The 25612-nt window shown below is 45.8% G+C and overlaps 2 protein-coding genes and 1 long non-coding RNA gene across 7 annotated transcripts in view; 2 read left to right on the top strand and 1 right to left on the bottom strand.

Annotated features, from left to right (window-relative positions):
- ZDHHC18 (zDHHC palmitoyltransferase 18) overlaps positions 1-12119 on the top strand; it is a 32416-nt gene extending 20297 nt beyond the window's left edge. Inside the window, exons 7-10 of one of the 5 annotated variants that reach the window (XR_003707774.2) lie at positions 617-726; positions 3327-3426; positions 7114-7209; positions 10466-10594. Coding sequence is in view for 4 of the 5 variants with exons in the window: in XM_028738742.2 (XP_028594575.2) it covers positions 617-726; positions 3327-3426; positions 11317-11550 (444 nt within the window). In the remaining variant the exon portion in view is untranslated. Of the gene's footprint in view, positions 1-616; positions 727-3326; positions 4632-7113; positions 7286-10465 lie in introns of those variants that run through there. The other 4 variants (XM_028738742.2, XM_028738745.2, XM_028738746.2 and 1 more) reach the window with 4 other exon arrangements.
- LOC144328451 (uncharacterized) lies at positions 5014-23175 on the bottom strand. Its single transcript, XR_013393718.1, has 2 exons — positions 22818-23175; positions 5014-11424 (listed from the first exon to the last, which is right to left on the bottom strand). It is a non-coding gene; the product is annotated as an uncharacterized LOC144328451 (long non-coding RNA).
- On the top strand, positions 20391-22620 carry SFN (stratifin). Its single transcript, XM_028738749.2, has one exon. The coding sequence runs from the start codon at positions 21325-21327 to the stop codon at positions 22063-22065; it is 741 nt and encodes a 246-aa protein (XP_028594582.2). The 5' UTR covers positions 20391-21324; the 3' UTR covers positions 22066-22620.
- Positions 23176-25612: the final 2437 nt, after the last annotated feature.

Raw genomic sequence — 25612 nt, forward strand, 5'->3', positions numbered from 1 at the left:
CCCTGGTGATGTCTGCTAATGGGTGGGTGGGCCTAGTTTTAAGAAAATGGCCTTGCATGTGAAATTAAGTTAGCCTGCAAGCTGGAGGTTTAGTTTATGTCTTTAAATTAGGGATAGGGAAACTGTGACCCTCCAGATGCACATCATGCTGGTGGGAGTAGCAACAACATCTGAGGAGTGCCAGTTGCTTTCAGCCTTCCTGTAGAAGAGTGATGTGGAACTTGTGGCCATCCAGATGTTGCTGGACTCCAACTGGACTCCTTGACCATGCTGTCTGGGGCTGATGAGAGTTCAACAATATCTGGAGGGCCACATCTTCCTTGCTCCTAATGCAGATAGATCATAGAAATTACCTAATCATGTTAACTAAAGGCAGCTGCAAGTTCAGTCACTTTGCATTCTGTGGACAGTCGTTTTCTCCAGAAATTCCTTCATTGCTGAAGTGTGCGGGCACTTCTGTGATTTGCGAATTCTTCAAAACTTGTGCATGTAGTCTATCTGCTCCAGAGCGTATATGAATGACTCCAAAATTATTTTATAGAGCATCCCAACACATGATTTTCATTATCTCCTGCCTCCCTTTCCTTTCCCTAACCATCTCTCTCTTGGATTGTAGCTCAAAGGAGCATGGTCAAATAAAAGAGGCTCTGAATTTGCCAACCCCTACAGCCATAAAAGTATCTTCACCAACTGCTGTGCAGTGCTCTGTGGACCATTCTATCCCAGGTAAGGACACTTGCTCCAGAATACCTGCTCCTGAATCATGTTCATGTTAGGAGATAGATGCTGAACAGCAGTATGAATTGATGTGTGTGTCAATGTTGATGTGATGGGTAAGATATCACAGAAACCCAAAAGACAGGGACTTGCTAACTTGCCTAATTTTGCTTCTACTTTTGAATTGTAAAGTTGAGAGGGATGTTGCTGTTTTCTGCCATGACTGGCTTCTACTGCTACTCTGTGCTACTGTGCATGTAGGGAGAACAAAAGGGAGAAACAACCAGTGTGTCAGGATCACACAGGTGGCCCATTACCATGAGTAAGGAAGAAATGGGCATGTGCTTCCAAAGGTGGGAGACTAACTGCAAAAACTATCTATACTGCTCAGAATGATAGCTGCTTCCTCCTTACAGCTTGAGAGAGGTTGGTCATATTCACGCATAACACAAAGCTGAGGTTATTGGCTTAATAAATCATACTAAGCACAAAGTGCATGCAAATCAATTGCTTCCACCTCGTTCCTCTCCTGTTGAGAGTATGCAAACACATCACAAAGGGGATGGTTTGGCATTGCCTCTAAACCCAGCATTGCGGTTGGTTTTGTCCTAACAAACAGCGATTGCTCGCCAACCTTAAACCATGGTTTGTTGTCAGCTTACTGGTGGTGGCTTGTTAGGATGAAACAAACAATGATCCTGGGTTCAGATGCAACACTAAACTGTCCCCTTCATGGTTTGTTTACTTGCTCATGCCAAGAGAGGAGTGAAGCAGGACCGATTAAGTTGCATGCATGATATGATTTGTTAAGCCAAGAACCTTTGCTTACCATTTTGTGCACACATGTCTGTTGAAACAACACAGAAAACATACTCCTGTGCAAAACATAGACTTGGAAAGATGGAGGAAATTAAAAGAGATGGCGGTGGGGAGGGCTTGGGGGACGAGACTTAAACTAAAGGCAAGCAAGAAATTAAATGTTGAATGATGCAGAGCTCACCCGATGTATTTTTGCACTTGAGGCAGGAAACTCAAGTTCATCCCCTCTCTCTCTCCTCTCTCTGTCCCTTAATATCACACACAAATTGCCTCCTTCAGGCAGCTTTTCCACTCAGCCTCATGGCAGACCCAACCCTGGAAAGATGTCAGATCCGTAGTGGTCTGAATTGCAAGTGCTATTATGAGCATTTGACAATTGCTTCTGTGAGAAATCTCCATTGAGTAACATTCTTGTCTGTCTAGCACACAGTTCTTCTGTATTTACAGATCCAAGTTTAATCTCCCTGGTGCCTCGCTTATAATCCTAATTTAGCAATCTTCATGTAGTCACAAGGGGGCAGAATTGGACAAAATGAAGGGCAATTATATCACTAGCATGTGGTGTTTATGAGATGACTCCTTGAAGGAATTCATGAATACATAGACAGGAGGAAAAGTTGTCAGCAAAAGGTTTTCCATGTAGAGTTTTTGGGAAGGATGATTTGGGCAGGACCTTTTGTTTCTGTTAAGTGGTTTCTATGGTATCCTGATAAAAACTGGACATCTATGTGAGCTGTAACTTTTCCACTGGGCGTTCAGCTTCCAAAGAATGTTCAAAAACCAGAACAATTACTTCTGGTTTTCGTTTGTTTGGGAGCCAGAACATTCAGCTCCCAAGGCGTTTGGGAGCCGAGGTTCCACTGTAGTTGAAGAGCTCTTTCAGCTCAGCTTATTTTTTTACAGTTACTTTTTGTGCCACTGTTATTTTGGATTCCTCAGCTCATGTCTTCAATATATAGCACCTCCACATTGTTCACTCTCTGAAACTACAATGGGCAATGAGCTGCTCTCATCATATGGGAGTCTGGTCTTTACAAAACTTACTCAGAATTTAGCCATGATTTAACAGTACTTCCAGTAGACAGAACTCCATACCATCCAAACCAACTGCAAGTGACACACTAAGTGTTTGATGGGCCTTGGACTCTTCACTAATCCCTTCCTGGATGGAGGAATTTATCTGCTTCAGGCCTTCTTGAAGGGAAAATTCAAGGTTTTTCTTTACGAACATTCACCTAAATTTTTGACCACATGCCTTTGTATTCCTTTTTATACATATTTATCGTTGTTTTAAAAACCAGGAAGAGAAGATGGAAGTAAATATAATAAAGAAACATACTTTTCACCATCCATAATGCAAATCTTGATCTCCCTACCCAAGGGGCCAACTTTGAAAGGGACCACTCACCTCTCAATTATCTGACAACATAATGACATCACATTTGGCACATGAGGAGGAGAGAGTGACCAACAAGGACTGAACTTATGCACCAGCAGATGCACAAAGAGTTCCCTCCTTTATGTAGAGCTTGGGGGCATGAGAGTGTTCCCTGCAAAGCACTCACACATGCACTTGAACCAAGTGAGATCTAGGTCCTCTACCCTTGCACTAATGCATAAATGATGCCCCTGATTTCATGTTTGTGATGCAAATACAGATTGGAATTCCCACCTCATCCACAAACATGCATTGACAAGGTGAAAAAGTGCTGCTGCTGCTGCTCATTTGGTTTAGCATTGATTACCAGACTGACCTCCCTGTTACTTGTTTTTCTTTTTCTCCACTCTAGCCTAATAGACAGAAGAGGATTTATCCAGGCAGATGCTGGGACCCCATCCACTCCCAAGAGTGAAATTCCTTCCTTTGGAACGAAATCCGATGCCAGCATGGTATGAGCCAACCCTTAAGCAGTCCTATGCCTACCTCCAGCCGGTGCCTCTCCTCCATTTTACCATTTCCTGGGCCCAGGAAGGACAGCCTTGTAGGGCGGAGCCTCCAAAGTTCCTACTCAAAGCACATCCCATCGCCTTGTGCATTGATTTTTATTTGGTTTCATTTTTATACAGTGGAACTTAAATTGAACACTGCGGACTGCTGCAGTTAAGCCTCTAGACAGGGCCGTCTTTTCACAGGGGGGGAAAGAGTACTGGAGCCGCTTAGAGCAGAGAGTGCCTCTGGTTGGGAAATGCCAGCTTCTTGAAAGCCATCCATTCTCAGAGGGTCTTCTGCAGGGGTTGGTTCAAAAGGATGTAGTAACTTGCATGGAGTTAGTACAATGAAGCAGGGGGAAACCAAGGTATCATCCCTGAAGCTATACTCCGGGTTATTTTTGAACTTGCTTCTTGGTTAAGGTGGACCGCTCTGCATAAGGGATCCCACCACAAAAGATAATTGGTGCTGCCCTAAGTTGTAAGGCAGAGAGCTGAACCATTTGAGGACACAGCACTCCATGCCCTAGCAGCAAGTGGTGCTTGCTGATCTGGTTTGCCTGGCTCCCACTGATGGGAATGAAGGGGGTGCAAACAGTTGAAGATCCCTAAGAAAGATCCTGAGCACATCAACTTGATCAGCAGACAATGATTTCTCACTTTGGGAACTGACCGGGAGTTGTCCTTGTTCGTTTCAATTGCATGATTGCTGTGACCAGAGGATAAACACAGCCCAGTGAGGTTCTTTGTTTAATGGTTAGGAAAAAATGAAGCAAGCCAATCTGAGATTCTTAAGTGATGTGAATAGAGATGAGACATAATTCATTGATGTGCATGGGTGAGAGAGCTATGGTGGGGGTAGGGGTAAGGAAATCCGTACACAGGAGACCTGTTGACCAAAGGCTATTTTCAAAGAGGAATTTGGAGGGATATCTTCCTGCGTACACTGTCCAAAAATAAGCTTGTTTCCTGTAGGAAGTTGAGGCCATTCACTTCGATTCTTAACCATTGACATAAAGACCAATATAACATGTTTCTTCTTACTGAAGATCCTCTTGCAGTGCCTCCCATCTTGTTCTGCTGAGTCCTTATGCATATAGGAAGGTTAAAATATGTTAGATACTTGAAATGTGTTTATTAAAAGCTGCTGGATATTTTTGCACATATTTTGTAGGTTTTTCTAAGGGTTTTTTAAAAAGTGACTTTTTACTATACATAAACCTGTGTCACAGGTTCTTGGAACCATGTTAGATATATAATTATTATTACAATGTTGAAATTTTTGTATCAAGTAATTTACATACACAAAGATCTCTAAGCCATTATTTCCTAGACTTCACCAGTCCATAGGAAAAGATGGGGAGCCCATAGCACACATTATGGCTAACTAGATTCTCCTTTCTTATCCCTATAGACCTGCAGAAACTAGGGTTTGTGGAAAACATGGTAGGATCTTTGGGCTCAAAGGGACAATTAAAGGGCATGCCTTTCCCTGCCTTGCATCTACAGAGAATCAGGAAAGGACAAACATTGCATTTTTTAAAAAAATAAAAATTTGCATAATTGAAGTCACCTTGTAGGAATTTGTGCTAATAGCTAGTGACTGAGTTAGCAGTTGGATAGTGAATAAGTCAGATCTTTCCTTCCAACGTCATTCATGCTGTTCAGGGCCATGTGTTACATCCATCAGCACTTTTGAGTAGCACCACCCCATTCAGCAGAATGTCCTTGAGAGCGATCAGTTACAACAAACAAGCACCTGGCAGACTTCACCCACTGGCCACGTAGAGGATTCTTGTAAGGGTTTCTCAGATGGGCAGCAAATTACCCAGCCCTGTAAAGAGGTATGTGTTTTGTGAAGAGGAAATTAGCATTCTCCACTCTCCATTAATAAGAGTTAACTGACATATTGTGGTGGGAGTAGCCAACTGTGTGTCCTCAAGATGTTTTTGTACTATAACTCCTGTCATTCCTAACCATTTATAGGGCTGTCTGGGGCTGATAGGAGTTGGACCTAGAGGTTCCTTATCCCACAAGTTCCTTAACCCTGTTCTATGCTTCCCTTGCTTTTCTTATTAATTTTGATTGTTCAGACAGCATAGTCCCATTCTAATGTGTTTGCCTGACAAATCAGGAGAGTTACAGTGAGAAACCAAAAAGCTCATATAATCACTTCCCTTTCTAAAACTTGGGTTTGTACTTAAGACAAGCTAAGGTACATACTGGACCAGGACCATACTGGAACATTCTGCTGGTGTCTAAAGACTTCCACACCATTTCCCATTCAATTGGGTGTGTGTCTGGACTTCATGATACACACCCATCTCTATAATAGGGCTGCTTGACCAGCATATTTATTCTGATAGGTAAAATTTGGCTTATTCATAGTGCAGATCTGAAGGGTTTTGTAACTGATCGGCCTCTTGGAGAACCTCTGAGTATGACTTATTCCCCCAAGAGGTATGACAGGTCTTGCAATTCTCTTCTGCTAAATATAGGACCCCAAGATACTATGGGTTTCCTAGCTAGTTCTCATCCTGACATCTGGATGCTATTGCAAAGGCTATTCCAAGTGTTGTGCTGGCTGATGCATGGGACAAGCGCTTGAACTCATGTGCCACTTAGGCAAGTGCCAAATCCGTTAATATTAACAGTCATGAACCTTGATGTTGAAGGCAGCAGTGCCCCCCAGTTGTGCCCTGCATCAAGCCAGAGATGTTGTCAGCCTGTGCTGTTCCCATTGCAGCCACATTAACAGTCTCATCTGTGAAGGGTGCATTTCCAAAGGATAGCCTTGCCAGCAAAGCAGTTTTGGTTGGCCAATGGAGCCCCAAATGTTCTGGAACTACCTGCTGAAAAGATAGCAGCTTTGCTTTCCAAGAGTTGATCTTATTTGGAAACACACTCATTTCTTGTACAACATTTCAGGAACAGAATCCGAAGTGCAGGAGGGAGAGAAGATTCCTGGCTTCCATAAGCCAGGCACACTAATCATTGTCCGTCCTAGATTACCCTCTTATTTACAGAAGGGTGGCCTCATTCAGCTATCAGGGAAGGATCCTGTTCTTGTTGAGGGAGAGCTCATGCCACCCTCCAACACCATCATATTTGTAAAGCTCAGGTGGGGAGGGAGGGGACAAGGACTTGTAGCAGTGTTATGTCTGTGTGGGGAGTTTCTTTTGTTATTTGCTTTTGTAATAAAAAAATTATTTTTAAAGAGCTAATTGCTTTGGATTTTGTGTTTGCATTTCCTTAATGCTAGATTTAAGAAGCTCAAGCTCAAGCTCCTTCCTATGCAAGAAGTTGAGCTTGGCTAATCACTGGAGGAAGAACACCTGCTGGTTAAGATGGTTGCCTGGATGCTGACACTAGAACCCAGCAGGCATAAAAGCAACTACTAAGGGCTCTCATTGTGGTTGAGGATATACATGGGGGGTGGGGATCTGTGTACTGTTAATTGCAGTGATTTAGTAGTGTAGAGTTTCAAAGCAGCCATAACTTAACCTGGCCAATCCCCGCACAAAGCACGTTATGCTACTGATGGAGGGCAGCCATGCTCTTTCTTTCTCTCTTCCCCTTTCCCTCCCCCAATTCTACTTCCCCAAACCTGAGACTGCCACGGTGCATAATCTCTGGTGTCTTCTCTAGGAGGATGCCTGCCAGGACTTTGCCATATCTTGCACTGCCTGATGGGATAACCCCATCCCACAGGATGGGTTAGCACTGCTCTCTGAAGGTTAGCTGGTAAGAACGCATTGGTTTTTCCCCCCTCGCCCTCATCTGGTGAATCATCTCATTGTTGCCGCATGAATTGCTTCAAGCCTGGAGCCCATCTATCCCTCCAGTCTGTGTGGCTGTTCTCATTTTGTTGTGTGCCCTACAACCCATCCCATCAATAGCTTAAGCCACGTGAAGATCTGTGAGGCCTGTGGGACAGCAAGGTAGCCTTGAGGGATAGGTTAGGAGAACCTTGAGCAAATGAGATAGATGTTCATGGTACCTTCTACTCTCACCTCCCACGGCAGGACTCCCTGTGGCACTAAAACCATCATTACACATGTGGAAGTTTTCCAGGCAATCTTTTCAACATGATGGGAACATGTTTTTACACATAGTGTGTTTCTTGCCATCTATGGGCTACTGCCAGATGCCCGGCTTACCCCAGTGGATTTTGAGACTACACAGAAGGCAGGCAATGTCTTCACAGGCTTTTTTGGCAGGTCTTTACACTTCTGTATGATAGCTTGGAGGACTAAAAATAAAAAATTACCTCCCATGTAATAGTCACTATCATGAAGTAGTCAAAAACTAGACAGAAATGTTTAGGTAATCTCTTGTTTGTGTAAATCAAGTTATAAATTAAGGTAGGATTGTGGTTGAGCCTAACAGAGTATGCCATGCACAGTTATTTCCCAAAAGCTGGGACCAGGGAGATGCTTAAGCCAGACCCGGGGGTGGGGTCCAAGTCTCAATACTGCCAACTCATTATTGCAACTAGTAGCAGATTATTTTTTTATAGTAGGTTATCAGCTCAAAAAAATTTGGAGTGCAGAACAAGGGATGATGTCCAGGATCATCAGCCTGCACCTACCTTGTTTTCATAAAGGATCTTTTTGTTCATGGCAGGTTAAGGTGGGGACAGGGTAGAAAATATCACCACTTAGCATTTATATATAACTTTTTATATAGTATGTGAAGAGCTTCACATTATCTCTGTTTTTCTTATGACTACCCTGTATGATCAGTCTTCTCCCTATATTTCAGGTGGGACAGAGGCTGTGTGTGGGTGGTTTGCCTAATAGACCCACTCACATTTGAGGTGACAATTGAACCAAGAACTTCTTGGTTTACAGCCCAGTCTCTTAACCATTACCCCAGCTGGTGTGCAGGGTATCCACACCCAAATTTTTAGTGAAAAGCCAGAATCTAATCTGCTATCTTGGCTCTGCTCTTTTAATGGCTGTTGCCCCCACCCTCTCTGGCGCTCTCATTTTGTTGCCATCTCACGTCCTCCAAAATGAGGCTTAACCGTATCACATCTGTATGTGCACTGCTGGTAAGTTAATTATGAGGATGCTTTGTTTGACAATAGTGTTGAATAAGGTGTGCAGGTGTTTCAGAACTCTGCTTCTCATTTGATTCAAAAGAGTATATATTCATTGTCTTAACTTTGGGAAGTTCTGAATGCTTATATTACAGATAGATGGCCTGAGGTCTTGAGATGGACTAAAAATATGGATGTTCTGGAATAAGAGATATCTGGCAGCATTATCATTCACAGTCTCATATTTTAATGTCTGTTTGCCTGGCTTGAATTGGTGCTGTTGCCCAGCCTCTAGGTTTACTTGTTGTGACTGTTCCATGGCAAAAATAGTCATAGCTTCCCAAAGTCTTTGATTTATATTAGGGATGGGCATGGAGAGGGGTCTGACTCTTGAGCCTCTTACCAAACCACCACACCCCTCGCCAGGAGTGCTTTGCACCCTTCCTTGAGTGTCTTTGCCTTGAACTCTGATAATACTTTTTCACTTGCCTGGATGAAGGATAGTGTGTGTGTGACGTGTGTGGAAACAAGCCTGCTGTACAAAGGTAAAATTAACATTCATTGCTCCTTCTGGCCCTGCTCATTGCTGTCATTTGCCCCCTCAAGCTTGCCTCGGGCTGAAAAACAGGTTCCCCACCCCTAGTTTATATGCTACCCTTGGTGAAGAAATGCATGTTAACCACCCACTTGCCCACCTCACTTTCTCCTGTCTCCTATTAGCAAAAACAAATCTGGAGAACCTTCCTTATATCTTGCTCTCTCTTCATCTTGCCTTCCCCACTCCCCATCACTCACACAGAAGGGAGAAAGCTGTTGCTGCCCACCTGTCCTTGGCAAGAGCAAGCAAAAGGAGCAGCAGCTGGGGCAGTGAGGGTTCTGCTAGCCGATAAAGCGAACTGCTTATGTTGGGCTTGCAGCAACAGTTCTCTCCTTGCTGGAGTGCTGGGCAGAGCAGAAGAAGACTGAGCACTTGGGTTGAGCTTCCCAGCCATCTGCCTGCATTCTGCTAGGGAAAGGGTGGGAGGTGAATTCCAAGTAGAACCCATCCCAGGCAAAATGGAACTTGCTTCCATCTGTTCCCCCACAGCCTGAGTGCTCAGCAACCCAGCAAAGCCTCTCTTCACACCAGGGGCAGCCAACGTGGTGCCCACCAACAGGTGTTGGAATGCAGCTCCCATCACCCCTAAACATTAACCATGCCAGTGGCAGGTTGGAATCCAACAACTTCTGCAGCTTCACATTGGCTGTTTCCTACTTAATGACTGTTGCTGCATTTACAGTATTGTATGATGGGGGCAGTGTGAAATGAAGTTCCTAGCCATCCTGCTGAAAGTGGGCCGTGTATGTGTCTGAATGGAAGACTCCATCAAACGGTCCTTTACCACACTATTTCTAGTGCTGAGATGCACCGTGAACTTCGGGACACTTCTCTCTTCTGATGTGGCAGCAGAAGCTGTAGCTAAAACAGATGCCAAGGGAAGTGAATCAAGTGACTTGGGAGGCAACCTGACACACTTGGCTTCTGCCTGTATTTTGCTATCCAGACATTATGAGAAGGTCTTCTTTCCTTGCCTGTCCTTTTCTTACACTTGCATGCCCACATGAAACACTAATCAGAAACCTTTTTTTGTTTGTTTTTTTGTAATTACACTTAACTAATCAGGATCACTTTGAAATCCCTTTCTTTGGTAGTCTGAAATACCCAATGCCTCCTTTTCCTGACATTTCTCACCTGAGCATTCATAAAGTCATCCTTACCAGAATGGCACTTGTTCCACATTTACCCAAACTGCACTAATTTCCCAGGATCTTCCCCCTTCCTCCTTTTTAGCTTGCCTGAAGGCACACCTACTCCTGTGAACATCCTTTTTTCTATCTCTGGTGTTTCCTTTTACTAATCCTATCTCTTTCTCTCTCTTTTTTCCCCCACTTCCTGCACTGCTTGGGAACATCCAGTGTGTCCGGGGCACAAAAGAGATTTTGAGGACCCTCTGCGCCTCGTGGCAAAACCCAAGGCGACCCCAAGAGGCTCTGTCAAATATCTGAAAGTACAGCCATTGCCACCACCTGTGCCTCTCTACCCTCCAGGGCTATCTATTTATTTATATTTAATATATCGCTGCATCTCTTCCCGTTTCACAGCAAGGATAGGGAGATGCCACATGCACAAGGAAAAAGCTACTCCAAACCCTCAGGCAGAGGTTGCTCCTGCCGTCTGTAGGGTTCAAAGCTTAAAGCCATACATGCCACCTGCTGTGAGTGCAATAACGGGAGTTCCTATTTTTTTGTGGGTGGGGGGAATGGACTCTAGCATCTAAGCACATAAAGGCCAGGGAGAGTTTTTAATCTAGTCTTGCTCTGCAGAAAAGATGTCTCAAGGCTCCAGAGATTGTAGGAGATAATTGTGTTACTTTTCTTGTCAATTGAAGGCACCCACCTCTTCTCTCTCCCCTCCACCCCGATCTGCTTGTGATGTCAAGAACTGATGTGGTGTCTTTAGCTGCAGCAGAGCAGGGCCCATTAAGCTGTGTTTGCACTAGCTGTTTAATGTGCTCCCACTTGATGCAGTTGGTCAAAACTTGCATCTGTTTGAATGCGATGTGGTGCATTAGAACTGTGAACCAATACCCAGGGCTCTGTGTGTCTGTGTGTGATGTGATGTGGTTCCACAGGAGCATTAAAAACAATTTTGTTTCAATGTGGTAATGGATGCAGAATTCCTGTTCCTGAGAATCATATGCTTTTTTTCTTTAAAAAGGGCAAGTTCTAAACCTTAATTGTTACAAAGATATGCTTACTATGTGTAGGTGCTGTTTCTGCCGAAATTTCAAAGCCAGAAGGGTAGCAGACTTGGATTTCCAATGACTCAAGGTGGAGATTTGGTTCTCTACATCACCCTTCAGTCCTTCCCATCACTGGCGAAAAAACAGAAATATGCAAATTTGTTAAATGATTATGTAAATAAGTCAACTAGCATAATTTATACACTGCGGAATTTAGCTTTTCATGATATAGAACTTTCTTTTCTTCTACCTTCTTAAGCACAGAGTGGTACACAGCCCTGCTATATAGGATGCTGTGCCTAACCCCTATCTTGGGCTGCCCCATGAGGATGAGCGCAGCCAGGTCACCCCTGCTGAAATGCACAAATGTAGCTGATACAGCCTGCAAAGCAGGATTTTGCATAGGCTGTGGATTAGAAAACCCACATCTAAGCTGCTTTTTCAAACTTTTGAGTGTTGGGGGAAGGTGCACACTCCTTGGGTGTAGTCAGATAGGAATTTGTACCTTCCGGCATTTTAACTTGCTAATAAGCTCACTTGTTTTTAGGATTCCTTTAGATCTATTCCCTCTCTTTCATCCTCCACACCAAAAATAAATAAATATACCATTAACAGTATTTTGTAGTGCTTATCTAACAGTTCATGTACATAATTCTGCCTTGCCTCACCTTTTGCAAGTAGGTGAGGGCCAAGGAGCAGGGAGGTTGTCAGGTGGCTCTATACAGAGAGCAAAACCAAACCCTTTCGGTCCCTCAAGTGTAGTTGTGTAGGGTTTGAAATTCAGTTATGCCTTTCACTTTTGTAACAATAAAATTTCTCCTATCTTACTCCATGACTGTCTGGTTTTTGCGTTTTAATTGATGGAAACAACTTCTTTGCAGGGCTGTCCATTTTTCTTTGCTGCCTACTACTGTTGCAGTGCAGTACTGTATACACCTAACTCTGCCTGTGATCTTGCAATCACATGGTGTGACATGGTGGACTGTGTTGCAAACAGCAAACTCTTTAGACTTAAATCTGCAAAGGCTAGATGGATAAAAATAGCTGGTACGAGGCAGCTTTGTATGATATTCTCTCTCTCTCTCTCTCTCTCTCTCTCTCTCTCTCTCTCTCTCTCACACACACACACACACACACACACACACACACGACACAGACATACACTTTGCATTGTGTACCACAGAGCTGGGGAACTTGTGTCCCTCCATCTGTTGCCTGTCTCCAGCTCCCATCATCCCTGCTCGTTAGCCAGGCTGGCTGGTGCTGATGGGGGCTAGAGTCGTAACAACATCTGCAGGCTCACAGGTTCCTCACCCCTACTCTACAATGTAGAGAGGCTCCTGCACAAATGAGAAAACGTGGTACAGGAACTGACAACTGTGGTGGATTTTTACACTACATAGAGCATTTTTATGGTACAAGCAAGACAATGTCACTCCATACTTATCAAGTCAGAAGTGTTTCTCAGACAAAGACTTGTAATGTATGGCTGGATAATCAAGAAAAATGAATGGAACCCTTATCTCCCTCTTTCATTGTTATTTAAATGTTGAACCAAGATAATCAGTAAGGTAAAGGTAAAGGTACCCCTGCCCGTACGGGCCAGTCGTGTCCGACTCTAGGGTTGTGCGCCCATCTCACTTAAGAGGCCGGGGGCCAGCGCTGTCCAGAGACACTTCCGGGTCACGTGGCCAGCGTGACAAAGCTGCATCTGGCGAGCCAGCGCAGCTCACGGAAACGCCGTTTACCTTCCCGCTGGTAAGCGGTCCCTATTTATCTACTTGCACCCGGGGGTGCTTTCGAACCGCTGTGGGGATTCGAACCGCCGACCTTTCGATCGGCAAGCCCTAGGCGCTGAGGCTTTTACCCACAGCACCACCCGTGTCAGTACTTAGGTGTTAAAGAAGACTGCTGCTCTGGGTTGCATCTGCTCTCTACGTACTCAGACAGCCTACTTTACTTTTTTATTTTGCAGCATTTATGTTGCTGTATGTGCAAAAATATAAATTGGCTGCGGGGAGCTGAAATCTGGTAAGGATACTGGAAAGTCTGACAACCATTCTGTGTCAAGCTTTCTATGTTCAGAACCCCCTTCTCTATATATTTTTGTTCTGACATTTTTTATTTTTAACATGCAGAGTTCTGGCACCCTTGGTGCTGTAGCCTTGTTTTTTCTTGGTGCAGAGTAAATAAATAAAATAATAATAATAATAATAATAATAATAATAATACCCCACCCATCTGGCTAGGTTTCCCGAGCCACTCTGGGCAGCTTCCAACAAAATATTTAAAATACATTAAAACATCAGTCATTAAAAACTTCCCTAAACAGGGCTGCCTTCAGGTGTCTTCTAAAAGATCGTTGTGTATTTCCTTGATATCTGGTGGGAGGGCGGGCGCCACTACTGAGAAGGCCCTCGGTGCTGGACCTCACTGCCCAGGCTGAACAATGGGAGTGGAGACACTCCTAAATGCAGCGCTGGCACAAGGTTGGAAAGTAGACAGCATGGGCACTTCTCTTTCAAGATGGCAGCATGCTCTGTACTGTTTGGAAGACAGGCACAAAGACCCGCCCAGATGTCTGACATTCCAGCTTGTCATAGTAAGTTTGAGCCTTTCCTTTCTAGCAGGGCTTCCCAAGCTGTGGTCTACAGCATGACTGTGAAGAGTTCAAATTGTAATACAGCGAAATACAACATATGAAATAAAAGCAGCAAGAAAAATACAATTAAAACAGTAACATGCTGCACTTGTGCTCGGCATTTGCTAAAGTGGTTCACCCAGGCCCTCAGCAATTATCGAGTACTGGAGTCCATGGGGAGGTGGGGGGGCAGGGGGGAAGTGTGGGAACATTCATATATCTAGTTATTTACAGCATAAAGTAAAAGTTGCTTACGGTTTAAAATATCACTCAGAGGTGGCTGGAGTGGCAAGGATAGTGGAGGGATGTTTGTGGGCCAGAAATCTTGTGCATATTTCAAACTTTGGGTTGCCTGAGGTTAAGCATGTGTTTCATAGGGCAGGTGGGTTTTGAAGCGATAATAGGCACCAGCCAGAGCCCAGTTGGTAGCATTTATCTCAACCCTAGGGCAGCCTTTCAGGCCTCTAATTGGAAGGACACCAAGCACTCGCTCTCACACACAATAATTGCCAGTTAAGTCACTGCTGTCATCACACTGTGTGTGTGGAAGGAGACGAAAAGGCTCTAGGTTACTCCTCTGCCTTAGGAAGTCACTGTCCATGGAGGTTCAAATCTCTCATCTACTATCTCTTAAAGCACCCCCCCCCCCAAATAATCATGGTAACTATAGTTTATGCATCACAGCTACAATTCCCAGCATCCTTAACAAACGACAGTTTTCTTTTTTGCGGGGAGATATGTGCTTTTTAAAATATGGAAACCCTAGGATATTGACTTAGCTTACAGCAGGAATGGGTAGCCTCTTGCACTCCAGATATAGCTGAATTACAATTCTCCACCATCCTTGAGCGTTGCCCATGCAGCCTGGGACTGGTAAGAGTTGGAGTTTAATAACATCTGGAGGGGTGTGAGCTCCTCACAGAGGCTCCCCTTAGAGGCTTTGGATGCTCAAAAGCACTTTACACATGCTAAGTATTGTTCCCTGATGTGGACTGCTGTTAGCCCTGAGAAGATGGAACTGCTTTACACAGAGGTAATATACCTGCTGGGGTTCCTCCCCCATTTATTTATTTTTTTACATCCTGCTTTTAGGCTTTCTCGAAGCAGCAGGTTGACCATTGCTGGGAATGTGAGCAATAGCCATCTTGTATGAGCTGAAAATGCTTCTTGGTGGCTTAGTCATGACATCAGTATGCTGACCAGCAGCAGGCAAACCCCTTAGATTCAGAGCTGACTCAAGAATCATGAAATTTCTTGGTGAGTGATTAGAAAACACTCATCTGTTTCCCAAGAGTTCTTGCCTGGCTTGCAATGGCACATTTGCACTGATGGTACCAGCCGCATGCTCATTATATTGTGTTCTCTCCTGGGAATCGTATTCCAGCACCCCCAATGCCAGAAAACTGCTTGGAAATTCAGCCTCCCAAACCAACATAGCCACAGATGTTGGGGACATTGCTAATGCCAGCAGAAGCACTGTGTTTGTCATGAAAAAGTGCCACACAAGCATATAATTAAGTGTCCTGCGATTCTGCAATCTGATACAAGACACTCCCTTAAGAACCTGCAGGAATGTGAGGAGGTTGCAAGTGTAGCTCAAGAACCACCTTAGTGCAGAATCTGATAGCAGACGCCCACAAGGTAATTTTGTTTTCTGGTGCTATTGCTTTTTATAACATTTCTATTACCACCCTTCCTATAAAAGGCTGTGTACAATCAAGCAATGAAAACACAGGGACCCTTGACGAGAAACGCAGCCCCTCCAAGTCCCAATAGCTTTGCTAGCTTGAGGAAAGAATTCACCGTTTGTGAACAGTTTTAATTTATTTGGATTGGAATCCTGGGGAAATGCCCTGTCCCTAAAACAGGCCAACTTCCTTGCACAACCAATTAGCAACATATGGATCTGAGTCAGACCTATGACCATCATCTATATGGGCTGACAGTAGCTTTCTAGCTTTGAAGGCAGTGTCCCCCCCCCCCCTTCATCACTTGCTGCTTTTTCAACTGAACCTGGGGCCTTCTGCATATAAATCAGGTGTTTTTGGCATATAGCATATAGCACTCTTCAAATACTTGGTGTGCTGTCGTACTGAAAAAAAGGCCAAAGACTCGTTCCCTGCTGCCACAGAGGATAGGCCTAGATCAAACAGGCTTAACTTACAGGGAGGGCAGGTTTCAGCTGAACATGAGGAGAAAGCTCTCGGCCGAGCAGTTTGCCAATGGAACCAATACCTGGGAGCGGATGGGCTCTGCCTTGCGGAGATATGCAACCAGTCACCTGCAGAGCTGTACCTAGAGGTTGGCAAGACTGCCCCCCCAATCCCCCCAGACACCTGTCTCCAGCTATCTGAAAGATTGTGAGCTTAGATAAGAGCTGGGAGCTAAGTGGTAAGAGCAGGCATAGGCAAACTCGGCCCTCCAGATGTTTTGGGACTACAACACCCATCATCCCTAGCTAACAGGACCAGTGGTCAGGGATGGTGGGGATTATAGTCTCAAAACATCTAGAGGGCCGAGTTTGCCTATGCCTGAGTAAGAGAAATGGCAAGACAGTATGATGGTAGACAGCTGAAGACTATGGGGTGTATGACGTATATGTGTGTGGCGATGCAATGCCGCTGTCACAGCGAGATCAAACACAGGAGAAGCTTGCTTCAAGTACTTGGGTCGCGTAAAATGTAGTAATTTCTAGTGCAGCTATTGCAGTAAGGTGATTTTTTTTTTTTTTTTTGTGGAGGGGTGAGCACTGATATAGCTCCTTGCCAAGGGCGTAAGGGACCCTAGGTTTGCCTCTGGCCATCTGTAAAAGGCTGCTCTAGCTCTGGATCCCCTGCTTTGAGCAAAGGTTGGACCAAATGATTCACAAGGCCCTCTCCTTCCAGTGCTCTGAAAGTGGGCACCCCTCCTACAGTGCTGGTTGGTGCCCATTGTGATTGCCGGGGCTGAATATGGGGAGCCCAAACAGTAGATGGCACCAGAGCCAATGAGAGGCAGAGCCACCTAGTTCTGGTTTTGTCCCCATCCTCCCAGCTGAGTTCTGCTAGAGCAAAATGAGGCTGGGAAGGAGGACACCCCCTAGGCTTGCACAAAGTCAGGCAGGTGGGCTGGCTGAGACTAGAATGGAAGTTGGTGGGGCAGGACCCCATTTAGCCTAATGGACCCGATTCCACTATCCTGCTACAAGGGTGTCTGGGTGTGTTCTGGGGCTCCTGACCCATTTTCCTCCCCCCCCCCTTAGGAATCTCCCTGCACCACCCAGTCGCTTGAGTTGAAAAGAAAAGTGCGGTCTGTGTCACTGTGCTAAGATGCTACGAGGGAGTTTTGCTCAGACCACATAACGTAGATCAGCAATGAGTCACCCCTGGTGGAACAATTCACCTTCTCAAGCTGGAGCAACTGAGCTATCAGCCGCACCCATCCTCTCCTCATGCTAGCCTGGGATGTATCACCCTAGGCTCAAAAAACACTCAGCAGTGCAAGGAATTTGTCATGCAGTTGGGCTTTCTCCCGTCTGTCTTTTTGGCAGTGTCAGAAGAAAGGAGAAGTCTTTTGGCAAGTGGCAACAGGTTTAGTTCTGAGAGTGAAACTTTTTCTGTACTTTCATGGAGACAAAGGCGGAGCACGGTAAAGAAAAGATGAGAATGTATGGGTAATGTTTGTTGGAGTCTCTTTGTAGCTATATAGAAGGTCCCAGGTTCATTCCTCAGCACCCCCAAGCAGGTCTGTGAAAGACTCCTGTATGAAATCCTGGAGAGATGCTGCCAGTTAGTGTAGATCAGTCAACATGGTGTCCTCCATATGTTGCTGGACTATAAGTCCCAGCATTCCTAGCCATTGGCTATACTGGCTAGTGCTAATGGGAGTTGGAGTCCATCAGCATCTGGAGGGCACCACATTGGCTACCCCTGCTGACTATATTTTACTTTATGTAGCCAGTTGGTGTATATGGAGCTAGACTCTGTATATGGCTGAATCCTGTGCAATGCTGTACAACATAGGCACCAACTCCTTAGGGCTGATGTGTCTTCAGCCCCCTCCATATTGTTTAGCAGGGGGCTCAGCCCCACTCCCAATATCAAGGGGGCAGAGGAGGCTGAGCGCTGAGCCAAATGTGGTGCAGCATCAGTGGCAGGCCACATTTGTGGTGGGGAAGAGAATGTGCTTTAAATATACAGTGGTATCTCGGAAGTGTAACGGAATCTGTTCTGGAAGTCCATTCGACTTCCAAAATGTTCGGAAACTAAGGCACAGCTTTCGATTGGCTGCAGGAAGCTCACGCAGCCAATCGTGAGCCGTGGAAGCCTCATCAGACGTTTGGGTTCCAAAGAACATTCGCAAACAGGAACACTCACTTCTGGGTTTGTGGCGTTCGGGAGGCAAAACGTTTGACTCACAGGTCATTCGCGATCTAGGGTACGACTGTATGGTGTATATGCAGCCTTAGTGATCTGAGTACGGCCTCTCTCAAAATGCAGTGAGCCAGTTACAGTGGAACTTCGGTTCTTGAACATAATCTGTTCCAAAAGACCGTTTGAATTCCAAAATGTTTGAAAACCGTGGCGCAAAGGGCTGTCTGCAAATTCAACTGAGAAAATTGAAAAACACGTAGCGGATTCTGTTTGACTTCCAAGGCATGTTTGAAAACAGAAGCATTTACTTCCAGTTTTTCAGCGTTTGGGTTCTGAAATGTTAGTCAACAGAGACATACGAGAACCAAGGTATCACTGTATTCTGCTGCATTTGAGGGGGCCTCCTGGTGAGTTGGGCCCTGGACCTCAGTCCCAAAGTCCTTCCCTGACAGCACCTGCAGTTGCTACCAGTCAGAGTAGACAGTACTGGGCTAGATGAACCAATAATTTGATTAACTACAAGCAGCTTCCTAAGATAGGTGTGTGAGATCCTTGGCCTGTGATGATTTGTCGTGGCTGATTCACATATGCCGATCATCACATGAGGTTGCAATCACCGAGTGTGAACATGTGTGAACAGATGCCACATCCGCACCTCTCCAAAGAGGAGTCCACTCCTCCCTGTCAAACTGTAAAGTGACTGTTAGGTGTGGCAGGTGCTTCTTGGAGATATCACAGAAAAAGAAAACGACTCCAGCCAACAAGCTTGACACCTTTGAGCTAAATCGTGATGTCTTTAGGTGATTATCTGTATTATTGTCTTCCTATTAGCTGCAAGTCACTGGGCTAAGGAGATTTGTGTTCTATCACATGCAGAGTTCCTTGAACTTGGATCTCTATGTAAACTTGAATAGCTGTGTTAAAAACAGAACAGTTAGGAGGCTGGGCTATTAGGGCAAATGGGACAGTGCCCCACCAACCTCAGTCTGCCAATAAGCTTCCAGTGTCTTAGTCCTGTGCTGCCAGCCATGGCAGAGCTCAACAGAAGAAGAAGCCAGCCAGCCAAGTCTCAGGGGGGTACTTGCCTGGAGACAGAGTTTGCATACAAGGTCCAGTCCTAAGGTCAGGAGTATCTTAGTTCACGTAGTCAAACAATCCAGGGGTCAAGAAAGCCAAGGGTCCAAGGTCACAAGAAGCAGCAAGGTCAGGCCAGGAACGATGAAGGTTGTTTCCCGCAACTGACTAAGGCTGGAAACCCTGCTTAAGAAAGCTGGAGCCTGCTGGTTCTCATCAGGAGCAAGAAGGCTGATCAGCAGCAGGTGGAGTCACTTCACCTTTGGCTCCTTCAGGCTGCTGCTCAGCAGGTGAAGCTGACTCCTGGCCCATGACATCGAGTGAGTTTCTTCCAAAGAGCATCAGCCTGGAGAAGCGGGGTGAGCATAGCCATATTTGACTATCTGCACATTCTTGCAGGTGGCAGTGGGATATGTGTCGAGTGGGAATATGCCATTTTGAGTTACAGGCAACTTATCATTCATGCAGGGGTTACAGTCCAAGCCACCGTGCATTTAGGTGAAATTGCATATATTTGAAACACCATTGAAAAAGCCTGCAAACACCCTGTTCTGCCCCAACCCTGTCCCTTTCTGTGATGTTTTGGGGTCACGTCCATGTTCGACATGGCCGCGCACAGTTTGCACACACATATTGAACACACATAAATTGCTCCAGATAGCCAAGTATTGTCCGCCCATGACTTGTCTCAAATAATCCTGGGAACTCTAGTTTGTTACAGGTGTTGGGAATTGCATCTCTGTAAGAGGTAAAATGTAGTTCCCACGGTTCTTTGGGTGGAACAGTGTACTTTAAATGTATGGTGTGTAGGCAGCCTAAGGCACCTTCCAATGGTCTTATGTTCCTAAATGGTAAAGCTGCTCCTGGTTAGTACCGCTTCAGTTTGCAGGTGGCTTATTTCCCCCCACATATTTGAATACTGCTCTTTCCCCACAACCCCCCCCCCCACATATGTCAAACTTATGTGTTAGGAAGAAGGCCAAGTTTAATGTTTTCTGTGTGCAGGAGGGTAGGATTACTTTTGTTTAATGGCAGAGTCTCCAAACATGCACCCCTTCTCCTCTGCTGTGGTACATTTCAGGGAAAGCTTTATTTGCTAAAATAATTTACTATATATATACTGCTCTCTAATTTAAAAAGGCTCATGCAGCCATAAAATCACAATAAAAATCCAGTTTAAAAGATCAATAAAACAACAACAGTATATCAGCCGCAGTAACCGCTGTGGTCCTGTTCCATTGATCATATAAACTGGTCCCATGTTTGGAAGGGAGGCAATTTCACATAGTCAGTACTGGGTGTGTAGATGCCACACATTTAAAGCACATACAACAACAATAATTCTGGGAACTGTAGTTTACCGCTCACAGGTCTAGGATTCCCAGCACACTTGGGAATCGAGCACACCGTGATTTTTTGGGCGCAGGAATGTGATTAGATATATGATGTGTAGGCATACTGAAATCCCCTGGAAAATACTGGCTAGAGAATGCTGGGGATGGACAGGGGTTAAGATTGGGATTTGTGGGTCAGGTTAGGTTTTTGTGCACTGCCCCCTGGAGGGGAACAGACACTCTTTTATTTGAGCTCATGCTCTGTGGCCCATTTTTGTCCACTGATGCCTGTCAGGAGGATAAGCGACCTCTTGCCTAAGAGGTCTCAGGGTCTCTCTGTCTGTCTGTCTGTCTCTCTCTCTGCATCCCTGGGCAGGTGAGCATTCATTCACCGTCTTGCTCAAAGAGTGAATCACTGCCACTTTCCTTTTAAGGAGAGGCTGCAGGAAAGGAAGTGGGGGAAGGGCTGCTCATTGAGCGCTTCTTCACCACGCCTTGTTCTTGCTCCAGGCTGAGACGCCAAAGCCAAAAGCCGATCCCGGCAGCTGAACTCAGCAGAGACTCTTGAGGGCTCTTCGAGTAGCTGCCTGATCTCTCTCCTTGCCCAGCACTCCCTTCCGTTGCCCCCACGATGGCCAGGAACCACCAGGTGCAGAAAGCCAAGCTGGCTGAGCAGGCCGAGCGCTATGAGGACATGGCCGACTTCATGAAGGCAGTGGTGGAGGACGGAGCTGAACTCTCGAATGAGGAGCGCAACCTCCTCTCCGTCGCCTACAAGAACGTGGTCGGCTGCCAGAGGTCTGCCTGGAGAGTCATCTCCAGCATCGAGCACAAGACCGAGGAAGGCGACGACAAATCCCAGCTGGTCAACGAATACCGGGAGAAGATTGAGAAGGAGCTGAAGGATGTCTGCAATGTTGTCCTGGGGCTGCTGGACAAGCACCTCATCAAGAAAGCCAGTGACCCAGAGAGCAAAGTCTTCTACCTGAAGATGAAAGGCGACTATTTCCGCTACTTGGCCGAGGTGGCCGCTGGGGATGACCGCAAGCAGATCATCGACAATGCACGGAAAGCTTACCAAGAGGCGATGGACATCAGCAAGAAGGAGATGCAGCCCACTAACCCTATCCGGCTGGGCCTTGCCCTCAACTTTTCGGTCTTCCACTATGAGATCGCCAATGCCCCAGAAGAGGCCATCAAGCTAGCCAAAACCACCTTTGACGAGGCCATGGGCGACCTCCACACGCTCAGCGAAGACTCCTACAAAGACAGCACCCTCATCATGCAGCTTCTCAGGGACAACCTCACATTATGGACCGCAGAGTGCTCAGGAGAAGAAGGGGGAGAGGCTGGTGAAGAGCCAAAGAACTGAACTTTGCAAACTGCAGAACGACGGTAACTCATTGTCTCCCCTGCAACCTCACTGTCTCTCTCCCACCCGTCCCACTTTCCCAACCCATCCTATTTTTATAAGATTCATTTTTTCCAGCTCCTGGGAGCTCCAGCTGGATTTTTATAGCAAAAGGGGACTGATCCATGCGCAAATGGGACTTCAGCATTTACCTAACCCTCCTTGTGTGGCAGCTTTTTGGAGGGGCATCGCTATTTCCTGGCCTCTGTACTTCCTGGTATGTGACCTCTTCCTGCAACCCAGAGCTCCTTGCTTTGTATTAACTCTTGTATCTATCTGGTCAGCACCTGGTTAACACGAGAGTCTTCCTGACCTGTCATGGAAGACAGAGATATCTGAATGTATATGTGTGTATACATATATTTAGTGTTTAACTGTGGAAGAAAGATTTTTTTTGTTTTGTTTTGTGTGGTAAAGTTGCCAAAGTAGCAGCTGAACAGAATTAAGCAAGAGTTGTCACCTTTGCTTCTCACGGCCCCCGTTTTAAAAAATAAATAAATCTGCTGGGTTTTCTCACTCAGGGCATCCTGTTGTAAGAAGATGGAGGTGGTGGGCCTTTTCAAGGGTGGGGGGGGTGGGCAGGACGGGGGGGGGACGACTCTTCTGAGCGGGTTAAGAACAGCAATCTCAAGAGGGCCTCTTGTTATCATGGTGTTACTGAGGTGGTTTGCTACAGTCTTCTTCCCCAATAAAAAGTTCACTTTCACACCTACCTTTTGTAGTTGTGGTCTTCACTTTCTTTCTCCCCGCACCCCAGACCCCCTGGGCAGTAGGAGGGGGAATGGGGTGGCACCCAGAGGGTTCCCCAACCCTTCTTGCTGGCATGCTGTGGGACGGGGAGAGGAGATCCGGGAAATGCGCAAGCCTAAGCAAAGCGTGCGGAAGACAGGTTGATGCACGTCAAGGCAGCTTTTCTGCTCCTCTGAAATCTGAGGCGCTCCTGCAAGCTTCGGGGGAGGCGGGAGGAAAGGTTACGCCTGAAGGCAGAGCGGAGCAACCTGAAGATGAGGTTGGGCCTTATTTGGGAAAGAAAGAGGCCAGGGTGGAGTTGCAGAACCACCCTGGGGAGAGGCAGCCAGGGACAGGAATGGCTTTGATCTGGGCAGAAAAGGGAGGCTGCTGCTGCTTACCTACCCAGGGGAAGAGCGTGCCCTTGCTTCTCGCTATCTGTGCAAATGTTTCTCCCTAGCTCAGGTGACAGAGGAGACAGAGCTAATCCCACCAATGGGATCCCACCCCCCACACTCCACACACCACAAAAAATGACTTCTGACTTTGGACATTCAGGGAAACGTTCCCTTTTGACTCATGTGCCAAGGACTCCTATTGCCGTACATAAAATTGGTGAGGAGGGCCCATGCCTTAGGGCAGGGCCATGGCTTAGTGGTACAGAGCATGTGTGTTGTGCACAGAAGGTCCTGGGTTCAATACTTGGCATTCCCAGGTCGGGCTGGGAGAAAGATTTTGTCTGAATTCATGGTTGAATCCAATGCTAGTCCAGGCAAAGTAGACCCATTAATGTTAATAGACCTAAGTTACAGATACATTGATTTCAGTGAGTTTAGGTAGGACTAGTATTGGTGACAACCCAGAGTTCCTGTGCAGAGCACACACTGGCCTAACCAATTGGCTCCTCGCAAAAATGAGAATGGGACCAATAGTTTAACCAATATCCTTATGGGATGAAAGTGTGGTTGGCCAACTGCAATTCCACTTGCAGCTTTCAGCAGAAGAGGAATAATTTTGTAGAACTTATGAGTAGGGATGGGGAAGAAACACAATCCAATTCACATTTAAAAGCAAGCTTACCTAATTTATACTTTCCGAAACAATGTGTGAACCAAAACACAGCCATCCTTTTAAATTCACACTTCTGCAAACTTTTCTGTGGCAAGTTATATATGCAAAAATGCATTATATTTGGAGAAAATGCTTCGTGTAAATGTGCATACAATATTAGGCACCAAATTTGCACTAAAATGTTGACAATTTTTCACGAGGGCTTAAAAAAACAAACCACTGCAAACTGATGTGTATAAGTAGGGAATTGAACTGATGACTGGAAAAATTAGAAACTAAAAGACACCAAAGTTGAGATATCCACACATTCCTCCTTATGTGCTATTAGCACTTACAAAGGAATCCTTGATAACCCACCCACCCACCCCCAAATCCCACCATGTTTCCCTGGAACACAATCTGAAAATCAATGTTTGATAATAAATTAAGCCAAATCTTCCACTTTATTTCTGGAAGAAAGGGTTTATTAAACTGCATTGCCTCTATCACAGGGTGCATGAGCAAACCTCTTGTTCTCAATTCTCAAAGTGATTTTTCTAGTTTTCACGGAACCTGACAATGTGCTGCCAGTTTCTACTTCCAGTGAAACTGGAGAGGGTGCGGCTCAGACTGCAAGCAGCCAGCATCTGGGACTGCCTCCTGTGGCATTTCAGTAGCCTAATGCTTTTCCCAGGACCTTGAGAGCTGCTGCAGTGCCACTCATTCCTGCAGCACGGAATGAGAAGCTTGATCTCCAGGCATGACCAGGAAAGACTCCTCTCTGAAACTCTAGGGCAGAGCTAGCCAATGCAGTGCCCTCCAGATGTTGCTGACAGCAACTCACATCATCCTTGACTTGGCCATGCTAGCTGGGCATGTGAAGGGCACCACATTGGCTCTTCCTGCTTTGGAAAGTTGCTGCCTGTCAGTGTAGACAATACTGAGCCAAATGGCCAAATGGTCTTGGCTCACTATAAGGCAGTTTCTTACGCAGAGATTTGGCAGGCATTTTATGTGGCAGGGTCAAGCTCAGTAGTACAGCTGTGCATTGCATGCAAAAGCTCTTGGGTTCAATCTCTGCCATCTCCAGATACAACTGGAAAAGACTCCTGCCTGAAACCTTACAGAGCCACTGCCAGTCAGTGTAAACCAAACTCGGGGCTTCTGTGGCCCTCCAGGTGTCACTGACTACAATCCCTAATCATTGGCCATGGTGGCTGGGGCTGATGGAAGATGGAGTCCAACAGTATCTAGGGCTACCAAGTTCCCCACTCTTGGTGCAGATAATGCAAAACTATATGGACTAATGGCCTGATTCAGTATAAGGCAAGTTCTTATGTTCTCCCGGCATAGCCTGGAGTTTCTCAGTGCAGGAAGGAGTGGTTTTTCAGCAGCTTACACACCACTGAGATGAGTAGCAGGCCATGGTATCCCTTTACAGACCAGTTCGGTGAGGGAACACCAAAGTGGAAAATTCCACTTCTGCCTTCACCAATATTCCTGACCTACAGCCTGGTGCAAAAACCCAAAAATACATCAATGAAGGACATGGACTGGAATTGAATTTTGGATGCAGAACACAGAATTTTGGATGCAGAACACTTGGTATGCATTTACCGAATTTGCAGAGTTTATAAATGTGAAAATTATGTTTGGCAAAGAACACCAGCCCATTTTTCATACACAAAGGGAACCTGCCAGTCCTGAATTTATAAGCTGTGTGGCCCCT

The sequence above is a fragment of the Podarcis muralis genome, chromosome 7 (assembly GCF_964188315.1).
Source record: "Podarcis muralis chromosome 7, rPodMur119.hap1.1, whole genome shotgun sequence".
Classification (NCBI taxonomy): domain Eukaryota; kingdom Metazoa; phylum Chordata; class Lepidosauria; order Squamata; family Lacertidae; genus Podarcis; species Podarcis muralis.